At 37.8% G+C, this 13,081-nt stretch overlaps 1 protein-coding gene across 4 annotated transcripts; it reads right to left on the bottom strand.

Annotated features, from left to right (window-relative positions):
* Positions 1-5,134: 5,134 nt before the first annotated feature.
* On the bottom strand, positions 5,135-11,987 carry LOC107304060. Of its 4 annotated transcripts, none has more exons than XR_001550050.1 (7): positions 11,547-11,987; positions 8,493-8,577; positions 8,190-8,422; positions 7,690-8,093; positions 7,576-7,610; positions 6,787-6,865; positions 5,135-5,629 (listed from the first exon to the last, which is right to left on the bottom strand). XR_001550050.1 is itself a non-coding variant. In XM_015836350.2 (6 exons), the coding sequence occupies exons 1-6, from the start codon at positions 11,937-11,939 to the stop codon at positions 6,849-6,851; spliced, it is 1,167 nt and encodes a 388-aa protein (XP_015691836.1). In that variant the 5' UTR covers positions 11,940-11,987; the 3' UTR covers positions 6,359-6,848. The 4 variants fall into 4 exon arrangements, 1 of the variants encoding a protein (XP_015691836.1); XR_001550052.1 differs by having other exon boundaries at positions 8,346-8,422; XR_001550051.1 differs by having other exon boundaries at positions 8,493-8,505.
* Positions 11,988-13,081: the final 1,094 nt, after the last annotated feature.

Here is a 13,081-nt window from a genome sequence, read left to right as displayed (position 1 = left end):
GGATGATTGCATTATATTATATATCATGTACAATGCTCAATATATGGACCAACTAACGATGAATAAGATTTCTTATATAATTTTAGTTAAGATAGTTTGTATAAACAAGACAAACCATTTCTATATAATATTAGGGGCTTTCTATAAAAAAAATTATACACTTTTTAATTATAACATCTATTATAAATCTATTGTCATACCAAGAGAATGAATGTGAAAGCAATATTTCTTATGGTGCACAACATCTTCTTAAGTGTATTGCTAATGCTAAAAGTTAAAATAATTTGATTAGCCATAGGGTATTGACAATTGCTTTAATCAATGTTTATGTTTTGATCTTGTTTAGGTCTGCAGTAAGTTAATTTAACAATATTATATCATTCTTTCCTATAAGGATATATGATGTTCTCATATATATGGACAACATATATTTAGATATTGACTTTAATATTTATAGTTAATATTATACTATTACACTTTGCCTCAATTATATTCAATATGTGACATAGATTGATTTAAAGCTTGATTAGAATGATTGTAATTTAATATATTATTGCCAAACATTTAAATATGTTATCAAATATATATTGTGAAATGTACTCTTTAAAAATTGATGGTTAAAGATGGTCATGTGACTTAGGATAAACTTAGAATGTGTAATTTGACATGTTTGTTACTATATATCTACTAGCTTTTATACTAGTTTATTCCTTCTTATGCCGTCTTTTATATTAGTTTATTTCTCAGCTACCATATTTTTGCTACGACTTTCCTTTTTGCTAATTTCCCGTTTTTGCAAAAGAAAAATTGTTGTATTCGTGGACAATGTTAGTAGGCATTGGCACAACACTTTAAGCCCAAAATGCAGTTATGTAAAGTGAACTTTTTTTTGCGCACTGGATTGGACATGCCAATCAGTGTACTCTCCCTTCCGGTCCCCCTTGTACATTACTGATGCTGTCAAAAAATTTTACTTTCAGTTGGAACACATGAGATGTCCTTACAGAATCAATGATATCAGATTGGTCAAGATGCCCATCAGTTTGACTGTTATCTGCATTCTGCTATCAAGTACTACCTCCAGTTGCCAACATTTATTCTTTTCCCTTTTTCATCAAACTTTTGAAACTGATATCGCAACAAATTTTAAATACTTAGCCTTAAAAAAAGGTAGAGGTATAATGTGTTTTAACTATTTTTATAACCTCGTAAAATTATTAGATTTGGTAAATCTAAAGTGTAATAATGGTCCATTAAATGTCCTTTAAAGTGTTTTGTAGCCACCACGTATAAGCTCTAACAAATTAGAGAACATTCTAAAACTTCTAGGCCAGAAATTAAAAGGTAGATATCCTACAGTCCATTTTTATTTCAAAATGGTAGGCAGATTATTTTAGAATACCAAGTATGGTGTTTTGTGCTTGTGTGCCTCCTCTGATCCCTTGCGTATGCGCATATGGCCTTCCCTCTCCCATCCATTACCCCCTTACTCCATCACGTACTTCCGATTTTTAGGTTTTGACAACAAGTGCCAAATTCTACGTACGTTTTGCTATTGATGGAAGTGTCAAGGGATTTGGTTCCACATTGTTAGCTGACCCCAAAAGTACCCCCTCACTGGTGCATATATATATATATATATATATATATATATATATAAAACAAACCCAATTCAAGGGGATAGTACGTACGTGCAACACGACGCGTTTGAGCAAGCTAGTATGGTGGTGGTGTGGTGTGGCACAAATCCTATAATCCAAGTAGGGACAGCAACAACACAGCAAGGAAGGTGGTGAGGCGGCACCCAAAATCTTGTGGCACGAATTAGGGATTGTAAGAAGTTGCACAAATTCAAGCAGAGCACCTAGTGATAGTTGGACAAGGCGAGGGAACTATGCACACAACCAAAAGCTCACACCCATAGACAAGATTTTCTTTCTTTTTAAAAAAAAAGAAAGATGGTATAGGATGTTAAGGTCCATCAATATGTGAAAGATATCATTCGGCTTACTCCTAGGTAAACCACTTCCTAAGGACATGTTTAAGTGTAGAGTCTAGTATTGACTCTTTTATCATCCACCTCAGCAACACTAACTTATTTTATAAGCTTACGTACAAAGACACAGTCGGATATGGTTTCTTCAATGATACTATAAAATATGTTTTTATTACCGTTCTTTCATTTTACTCTATCCCATACAACAAAATTTTCTAAAATAAATACCAAAAGTCGACTCTAAGTTGTTGTCATACATAATAACTATTTTTCTCTCTTCTCACTTCTCTTTTTTTTATATCCTTTTATTTGCTCATGTAACAACAGAGAGAGACAACTAATAATTATCTTACATGCTCTAACCACCTAGAAGCGACTTCTAAAGGATACTCCGTGTATGGAGCGAGTGAGTAATTAAGGACTAACCAACAAAGAATAGTAATTCTTCTTTCTTGCTAAAAACCACATCATTCGTGAATAACCATAGCGACCAACATTTAGCAGTCACTTCAAAAAACAACAATTTATCCTTTATTATGTGCTTGACATGTGGGCCCAACCTGTTAGACAAACAAAGCTGGTAGTTTTGTCTTAAAAGCAGTTATCTATGTTGATAGAAAAGTAATAATCTTGGCAAGAAAATTACAGTTTTGTCAAATTTACTCTTTAAAAATTGATGGTTAAAGATGGAAATTTTTGTTACTCTCTACTAGCTTTTATACTAGCTAGCTAGTTTATTTCTCGGCTACCATACTTTTTTGCTACGACTTGTCCTTTTGCTAATTTCTCGTTGTTGCAAAAAGAAGAACAATAACTGTTGTAGGCATTGGCACGGCACTTTAAGGCCAAAATGTATAGCTCCAGGAGGAATATAGTGAAAATTTTTGTGCACTGGCACTTTTATGCCAATCATTGTACTCTCGCTTCCGGCCCCCCTTGTGTAGTATATATATAGTGTGCCCTGCCCGGGCCGGCTGCCACTGTGGGAATGCAATAACAGCTACTACTAGTTATAAGGGCAAGTCTCTTCTCTTCATTTTCGTCCCACCAAACCCTCGGGGATCCCTTCTTTTGAAGCTTTGTACTATTAGGTATATATATTTACGACAGTCTATTGTTTGCTTGTTGTTCAATTAGCATATGTGTAGGTATAATATCTCTAATAGTTGGTTAATTATTTTAACTAAGTCTTAGATTTCTCCTTAGCTAGCTACTTTCTAGCACAACCATTTCTTGAGTAGTACTAGCTTCTATACAATAATATATTATATTAGTATGGGGTGTACGTATTTTAACACATGGATTTATATATTATAAGAGTTTATTCGGTTTGGAGGAATTTCAACTTAAAGGAATAGAAAAGGTGGAGGAATATAGACGTATGGCAACATTAATTTATAGGAATTTTTCTAAGAGGTTTGAGTGGAGGGAAATTTTACTATGTTTTCTCTCTGTATCTTATAGGAAGAAATATTTTCCTTTGATTTTCCTATGGTTTATTCCTACGATCCGAATGAATTTTAAAGGAATTCAATTCTTAGGAATTGGATTCTTTGTTTTTTCTTTGAGACGAATAGACCCTAAATAATTGGGTTAAATCTCGTAAAGGTATTAAGGTATATTGAAGAGTAAAACCAAAACAAGTGAGTGTGCGTGTGCGTGTATCATACACACATATACACACAGGTTTGTTGTATGCTTGCTGTAATTCCAAACTTGTATACCCCAAAACTATATATGCCTCCATACGTACGTAGTAGGTAGTAGAGTAGTAGTAGCAATATACGAAGCTAATTCCCTGGACCTTACACCAGCAGTAACGGAATTAGCAAGCTAACAATTCAGTTCATATGTATCTAATTAATTTAGAGCGATATATTCATTATTTTATATGGGCATTGAATCTTGAAATTTTGAGATCAGTTAATGCAATAATTCCGACATGCATGTATAATTAATTAAATCTGTCTCTTCTTTGCATCTTATACTTAATTAATTAGATTCGAGGAGTTGGTTGCCACTGCACGCAATGGATAGAAACAAGAGTGCTGTTGCTGCCAATGAGGAGGAAAAGGCAAAGGACCAGCAGCAGCCAAAACGAGCTCCAGCCCCCCCTACTGCTGCACCTAGTAATATTAATAAACAGGATCTTGGTAATCTTTTTCCTGCACTTTAATTATCTACTACTTCGTTTTAGTGCACAGTTGTTATTAGGAGTAATTTTTTTGAGGCGAATTATTAGTAGTAATTTGGTTGAATCAATTGCTCCTATGTGAAAATTTGCAGGGCTACATCCTTTAACCATCAACATTACAGATTTAAATCAGGATTTGCCGGCGGTGAAAATGAGAATGCTTACGACGGATTTCCGTGAATGATGATGTTTATTGCTTAATTGATGAAGCCAAATTCCAAATCGATTAATTGCTCCTAGCTAGGTCTGCATGCAGCGTAGTACTTGCTGCTAGCGTAGTAGAGTCATTATCTTGTCCATCTGTAGGAGTGGAGTATTTCAATAGAGAGTGAGTTCTGCCACTCTAACTGTATCACTAATCAGTACGGGTACTTACTAGGCTGTGTTTGAAATCCGCTCCAAGATGGAAAATAAATATTGTCTAATTTTTAATATACTTAATAATATAGATAATAAAATTAATTATTATAAAGTTAAAAATCCACCCTAGAAAGTTAAGATGATAAACTTCTACATAGGATTTTTTTATTAAAAAATATTATGTATTATTTAACAGTTCAGAAATTATGCTCACAAAAACCATGGTGTGTGTATATGTACGTGTGTGTATGTGTCTGGTAGGATCGATCATTGTCGTGCGGATGTCAATGACGGTTCCTAGAGCGCGCGTACCGATCCATCCTAGAATCGGAGGGTCAGCCATGGATATTGAGGGCCAACTCGTTCCAGTAATCTGCCTGCCACACCACAGTATCAATCAATGCCAGGTACGAGTCGATCATTCTTTGAGCAGCGTCCTATGTATGTGTACGAAGGTTGTGGTGTCACCGTTCTGTGCGATGGCCCCATACTCAATGTGATCACGTACGTATAAATTAACCGTTCCATTCAGTATGGCATACTACCGATCTTCATGACCAGCGGCAAACAAGAGAATAGCCGGTGCAAAGGCTGGACAAATAATACATCTAGTCGTGCGAGAAATTAAAAACCATAGCATCTTAATCTCACAACAAGAAAAAACATAGATGAAGCCGATACTTATCTCGTTTGGCCGATGTGTGTATATATATATATATATATATCCCAAACCCATTAGTGGAGGATTAGTGGAGGGGAGTAACTAGTAGCATCTAATATTTATAGCGTGTACTGACAGGTTGATTGGTTGGCAATGACCGTAGGCATCCAAGCAGATTTGGTTTGCTTGGTAAGTTGAACGGGCCACGGACGGTGGATTGCTAATGCTCACGGCCAAAATTACTCTCGTAGTTACTAGCAAAATACCCGTGCATTGCAACGGGCTTAAACAAAAGTTGATAAATTGTAAAATTGGTCAATTGGTCCATGCTTGTTTAAAGATTAGAGCAAGCATGTAATGTCTCTTTTTAGCTAGTGTAGTTTCACCGGAGTCGGACATTGTTCAAGCTGTTGACGATCTACAAACATAACATAGTAGTTGGGTCATTATTTGCAAACGAAAAAATTTTATAAATAAAACTATTGGAAATTTTCTACAATATATATACAGTAATCAGGCAACCAAATAAAAACGTCTTCCTAAGAAAGCATGTATGGGTTTTGAATGAAATCCCTACTTAACGTAGCTAGCTAATAACCTGTACACTAATGCACTCAATGCAGTTAGTTAGGTCAATCTTGATAAGATCAAACTTCATATTACTCAACAAAAATATTTGCTCGACGGGTCATATATGGTGAGGCAAGAAAAATGCCAACCGTCTCTCCACCTCACTCTATCTTTTCACTTATACTTACGTTTATAATTAAAAATTTAAATTTTCAACCTTAAAATTAAAGTTGATTTTAGTTTTTTCACTGAAATTTATTTTCCAGTCTTGACTTTTAGATCGTTAAGAATACGTATATAAATTGTTTATTCATAAATTATATTTTATGTACAAATATATTATTTGGCATTTTTATAAAACACCCAAACAATCACTCCCGGTCTTTTCATTTGCTTCCAGCGTGATGTCCAGCAGTAAAAATTTAAATATATACTATTGTATAAAAAACAGAAATAAAAGAGAAGACGATGACTTACCTGTCATGAACTAAAACTTTTTTTCAACAATTTGTACTGTTTTTTTTTTGCCAAGATGTTGTATATTTGAAGGGAGATTACTTCAAAATGGAATCGGGATCCGGTCTTGGAGGAACAATGTAGCATGCAAAACCTATACTCTATAGTGAATGAAGCGTGTATTCCGAAGAATAATTGGAGGCAATTTATGGTCGTTGAATTTGTCCTTAGGTACATGAAAAGGGCTGGCTAGTGGACTTGAATTGCACAGGTAGGCTGAGTCAAGTTGTTGCTTTGTTTTCTAGTTGCACGTACGTGTATCAGACGATACGATTGCTTATTTGCCGGCCATGTGGCATCAGCCTGATTCGATTCCCCACACGTGCCATCAACTAATATAAATATGGTTATTCTATGGTAAATCTCCTTGTTCTAGCGATTGTGTCGTACTATGGATGATTAGACTAACCAGTGTTTCTCAGAAAACAACATATAAGTATTGTTAAAAATAATTGAAATAAAAAAAAAGGTGCAGTGGTAGAATAGTACCCTGCTACGGTACAGACCCGGTTCGATTACCGGCTGGTGCAATTTTTTCCTCGGTCAGAAAGTCAATAACCTCCCAAGCCTACATACACATCAATATAAGTGTGAGTTACTGGAAACAAATAACCATATCCAATAATTAATCTTTCCCCATCCAGAAAAAGGCATTACAGAATCTTCCCCGCCCAGAAAAAGGCATAGGGCATAGTAATTATAGTAATTTTAGCTACGGTCCATTGCATAATCTTCCCCACCCAGAAAAAGTCATAGTAATTTTAGCTATATTACAGACTAGGTTTGTGAAACTCATTCAAAGGTGGCCTCATTCGGCAACTAGACTCAAAAGGTAAAACTCATTCAAGAGTGGGCGCATCTGCCACCTAATTCAATACTCAAAAGGTACGCAAGTATTAGTCCCTTCATTTTTTTTTAATGTTTAATGGCGCTGACCTTCTAAATTGCATTTGACCATTTGCTTTATAAAAAAAAAATTCATGTGATTATTAATTATTTTGTTGCGATTTAATTTATTATTAAAGGTATTTTAAGTTTGACTTATATTTTTGAATATTTACACAAGTTTTTAATAAGACAAATCCTTATAGGTAAGTCCAAAAATTAACTATTGTCAAACATTACAAAATAGAAATAGTATCAACAAAAAAGTATGATAATCTACTTTATGTTCATATAGCAACAAAGCATTCCAGACATACAACATTCAATCAAGTTCGAAATGAGAACAGACAACATTCAGTCGATTCCAAATGAGAACATAAAACAATTTCTAACCTGGTTTATTGTCGTGTTGCACTGCCTGTTCCTTCCTGCGGATTTACACAAACAAATTAGCGATAGAGATACTAGTGAATACTATTTAAACACAGTGATTAGAAAATATCTTGCCTCCCATTGAATCTTAAAATTTGAATTGGATTTAAACTAAAATGGCCAGTTTCTATAGCTCCAACACCACAGTCTATTCCATCGCCTTTATACTCAGTCCTTTGACAGAAATCTGTGTCATGTGAATTCAGAAAATAAAACCAGTTCGATCTTCCTTCTCGGTGGGCACCGACCAATACAGCACAATGATCAACAGCAGCCCTGTCATTTGGTGGTGGACAGTAAATTTCACCGTACTCCAAGTAAGAAAATCTTGGTCCAACTGGAAATCCACAGATTAACGGATATCCATCAGCTAACAGAGAGCTTAGAGCAACAAAATCATTTCCATCGAGCCAAAGCCAGTCGTGAACTTTATGCAACTTAGATGCCCCGACGGTATGGTTGCCTGAGTCATCTTTCTCCTACAGATAACATCAAAGTATGTACCAAATTAGTCCTAACAAAATTTATATAAGGAGCAAGTCAGGTAAAAGCATGATTGTTTTTTAAAAACGCACCAGCTCATTCACACCATCAACTTGAAACACATGGATCATGGATAACAATGAGTCAACAGTATACCCATTCCGGTCTATTTTTCCTTCTGTCAGCCTAATTTGATGGTATTTTGATATGAGATCATCAATATCAATGAAAGGTCCTTCTTTACTTACAGGCTGTCCCAAGAGAGTCATCATCACTCGATTCGTTATCTCCACACATGATGCAAGTGCATTTGCCATGCATTCATCTAGCAATCAAACAATAAGATTAGTAATCCCAAAAGGAATAAAATGAGGTATAGAAGTACAGTTACATACTTCCTCTCTGCATCTTGACATTGCCAATCGGGCACGTCATATTAGCACCAAGGTCAGCAAAGCAGAAACCAAAATCAGTATCACCCTGTTACATAGTACATTATATTAATATTGTCAAAGCAAAAGATGCACCAATTGCCCTAGAATGGAAAAGGCATCAAGTAGTAGCATTTAACTGCACACTTGCAGGCAAGGAAAAAAAACCATATATTTGTTTTTTCAACAGAAACATGGATGTCCAAATAAGCCTCGTATTTTTTTCACATAAAGGGGAAAATCCCGGCCTTTGAATCATAATAGAAGCTAAGCTAAAGGCCATAAATAAAGCTCATGTAGTAGACACATTGATTGGATTCAACTAGCATGTTGGTGTTATAAAATGCTATGAGGTCAGGAGATAACAAATCCAAAAGGTGTGTCGGGAGCTTGAGTGGGTTGCACCATGGACCGCGTCAAACATTCTCCAAGCCCGGCCCAAGCAACGTTAAAGCAGCAATATAAAGAGAAAACAGCAGGATCAGTATGTCACGGCCTGGCAATGACCTTAGGTTGTACGGGTGGAAGAGCGGAGGACGTAGCCGCCATTGTTGTCCTTGACGTGGTATGGTGGTAGCTGGATCAGACAAAAGAGAAGAACGTGCAAGAGAGAACGTGCGACACGGGAGGGAGGAAGAAAACAGAGAAACGACACGTAGAAGACGAGAGATTTGATTAATTATTTCCTTAATCTCTCCTGATCGTATTACAGTCCATTAAATAAATCAGTCCTACAAACTCTCCTTCCTAACAGCCCCTAACAAACTAATCTCCTGAATAGATAACTCAATCCAGATAAAAGATAAAATAAATATTCCTAACAACTGCTCGTTCATGGTTTCCTGCGGCTGTAATCTGCACCCATATGGCATATTTCCCCCACATGACACACTAGGACGGCGGTGACCAGGTTCCTGGCTTGGAACTAGGCGATTCCCTTCCCTACCTCTAGCCATCTTCTTTAGCTTCTAGACCCCTTCTAGTAGCTTGTATCCTCTACTTCTTCCTGAATCCAACTTCTACTTTTCTGTGATGTACTGAATTTGGGGTGTATTGGAGATTGTTGAGTTTGGAAGAAGTGGGTTCCTGACAATCTGGTATCAGAGTCGTTCAGTCACTAGGATCGTCATCATAGAGATGTTGGGGAGTCAGCTGTGCAAGGGGAGGAGGAATTGGGGGGAAATGTTCATGTGAGCAATGCCCACCCAGTGTTCGATGAAATGTCAAGCTCATTCGAAGTACTTGAGGAAGACTTATTCTTGTCATGAAAGAAGAGAAGATAACCCAAGATGAAGCTCCACATATGTTAAAAGAGGAATTGAGGGATGCCCAACATAGGTAGGAGGAAAAATTGGATCAGGTGTTAGAGAAGTTGGAAGAGATGGAATTTAATTGGAGTGTAGTTTGCAAGGAGACAACCACCATCGTCGATGCAAGCACCAACACCTTCCATACTGCATCATCTCCTCACCAGGAGATCAACGATGTCTTCAAGTCTGCATCATCTCCACCACCCCATGGCATTATCTACTCCAGTGCCCACCAACTGCTCGAAGGAATGCCCCAACAGCAATAGCCTTTGCATGATGGCTAATCAAGATATGTCAGTGAGGAGGCTACTTTGGAGGTCATCCAGGAGCTTGGTAATGACAAGTACAAGGATCAACCTCACTACATCGTCACTAAGGACCTACCCCAGGCCGCGCCCACCAAGTGTTTGACGTGGGACCCCCATGTCAAGGGGGGCAGCAACCAAGCTGAGAGTGTGTTCGAAACTGTGATGGGTCTATCCAATGGCGTTCCAGCATGCATACGGGCTATGGTTGACTTTGCACCGGAACCAATGGCTAACATCAAGCCAAACTCATTGACGCCCACCAAATGTTCGATGAAATGCCCTAGTCGTGACAACAAGGTACTAAAGATTACAAACCACCCTGATGTTAATCCATGGCCACCCTCCTCTCGAGCAAGTTGCAGGGGTACTCTTGCAGAGCAACAGTTAGAACCATGGCCATGGATATCTTTACACCATATGCAACGTTGGGGTGATAATGGTGAATTGGGTATGGCCAGTTGTGTGAAAGTTTGTGTGAATTCATTGAATGCAGTACCTTGAACTTGTGATCATGTGTACTGAAGGGCTATGGAGAATTTAAATGCATGTGAATTATTTGGACAGTCTGACTACTAGGACTGATCTGCTATTGAAAATAAAACTACTACTGCAGTCAAGTCTCTATTTAATCAGTGTGCTGGATGCATTGGACATATTGCCAGATATAATTTTTTCTTCAGCAAGTAAGCTAGCTGAGCTGCAACATTGGCCTCCTCCTGAGCAGGGAAGATATGAGGCATTTAGTTCATTGATTAAAAGAGGGCGAGGAGTAATTTCTTCCTGGGAGTGCTTATCTTTGGGAAGGTTGGGCCTCATGGAAATATGGCTTCTGGTTGCCATCTCGTCATGTTCCATATGGTTAGATCTTCAATGGTCACTATATACATATGAGCTATTTATTCAGTGGAATAAACTTGGACAAAAATATGAATTACTAGTCCAGCACAGGGAGCAATTGAACCTTGATGTGGTCAATTTAAGTTTGGAGTATCTTTTCAATCATCTAGTTGAGCTAAGGGAAGAGTATAATTGTCTTATTGCAGGTGCTCTGAACTCAAAATTTTTTTATCAAGAGTCAATACATGCAGTGGGATCCTGGTGGCCTCATAATTAACTTCAATTTGATGTTTGATGGCATTGGCTTGGGGACAAGCCAAAATCTAAGGCGAGGGGAAATACAAAGAGAAAACAGCAGGATCACTGGGATATCGAAGGATCATTTGGCCAGAATGGCACCGCGGCGGCGACCAGGCACCTGGCTTGGAACTGCGCGATTCCCTTCCCTAGCTTGACTTGTAATTTTCTGTGATGTACTGAATTTAGGGTGTATTGGAGATTGTTGAGTTAGGAAGAAGTGGGCTCCTTTACAAGGTGTTTACAGATGCAATGGAAGAGATTACCTGATAATAGGGCTTGCAGCCGCACCCGTTGCACTCGAATGCTGGGAGATCGTAAAGAAGATGATGCGTTGGGTGGTTGACCCAGCCGCATACCACACACGTCCATGGCTGGGGCTGCTTGATGCTTCTTGTCCCGCGTAGCAGACTCCGAGGATAGAAAGGTCGTGTCGCAGCCGCAGATGGAGGAAGAGCCCGGATCTCCTCCAACGTCACCGTCATCGCCGACGATGAGGAGATCGCCCCTCTTCCCATCTTCTTCCCATCCCCGCCCGCCTTCCTCTTGGTGGACGAAGAAGGGGCCCTTCTTGCCCTTGTGCGCCGCCGCGGCCGCAGGAACAATTGCATTCGGCATGGACCTTGCCAGGAGACAAAACAATTCCTCCACGGAGCCATGGCCGGAATCACCAGCGCGGCGGCGCTTCTCCCCTACCAAAACCCTCCCCCTCCCACCGGCTGGAGGACCCACGCAGGCCGTCCGATTCAGATAACGACAAAAGAAAGAAGAAGACATCACAGCCGTTGGATCCTGCTAAAAAAACGTGCTGCACAAAAGCGTCTATGCCATCATCGATTTAAGTTTCATGACACGATTATCTAGATTCATATGTTATCTAAAAAGTTTGAATTTAGGATAAAACATCCATCTCTTAATGCATAGTTTCATCTATTGTTGTTTATTAGGTTACATGCGAGACACAAGATGTTTAGATAAAGGTTTCATCCCCATAAAAACTCATTTCATTTCTCTCTTCATTAATATTTTGCCACATCATCAAAAATGTCTATATTGCACCCTATTTATTACCCATGAAACTTCCATTAAGATTAGTCTTATTGTCTACTTAGCTATAATTTTGACATTTCGTTCTTTTTAGAAAAAAAAATTATGAATAGACCTCACAGAAAAGTTATTGCACGAAATAACTCGGAGGACGGCGCCCTATTCAAATACGGACGTTAGTACGGTCGAAAAGATCCACTAGTGCAATAATTTTTTTCATAGGTTTATTTATAAAATAAGTTTAAAAAAAACTAAAATATCAAAATTTCAGGTCTACTGTAATTGTCCGGGAAAAAAACCCTTTTCACACGGATACTAGAATCGTCCTTCTCACCTAATCACACTGGTGTGGCTTGTGATCATTGCCGATGTTGCCGCATCCACCATCGGAAAGGATATTTCACACGCGAGGAGAGAGAGCGCGAACACTTCTTAAAAATAACTATTTTTTAGTTGTAAAGTTATAAAATTCATATTTTTTTTATTTTATGTGTGTAAAATTTACATGTATAAATTTATATCTATAAAAATTTATATATATTAATTTTATATCTATAATATTTTGTGAATATATAACATTTATATCTACGTAAACTTTCTTTACCCTTATAAAGATGGCTAGTGGTGGTGGCTGATGGCAGTGAATCTGCCATCACTAATCCACTATACTCGCTGACATGTGAACCATTATTGTAAGTACTATTGAAAATATGATCACATTTCGACATATTTTAATCCAAAATAATAAGACAAT

This window comes from Oryza brachyantha, chromosome 4 (genome assembly GCF_000231095.2).
Source record: "Oryza brachyantha chromosome 4, ObraRS2, whole genome shotgun sequence".
NCBI classification, from domain to species: Eukaryota; Viridiplantae; Streptophyta; class Magnoliopsida; order Poales; family Poaceae; genus Oryza; species Oryza brachyantha.
The sequence above is the reverse complement of the archived record's forward strand: the minus strand, read 5'-3'. Positions and strand labels throughout refer to the sequence as shown.

Bases quoted from the DNA above. Each gene is read 5' to 3' on its own strand.
- LOC107304060 (XM_015836350.2), bottom strand. From the start codon at position 11,939: ATGGCTCCGTGGAGGAATTGTTTTGTCTCCTGGCAAGGTCCATGCCGA. The intron at 8,578-11,546 runs GTAATCTCTTCC...ACTATGTAACAG, and splicing joins GCTGCAAGCCCTATTATCAG to GGTGATACTGATTTTGGTTT. The intron at 8,423-8,492 runs GTATGTAACTGT...TTTGATTGCTAG, and splicing joins TGTCAAGATGCAGAGAGGAA to ATGAATGCATGGCAAATGCA.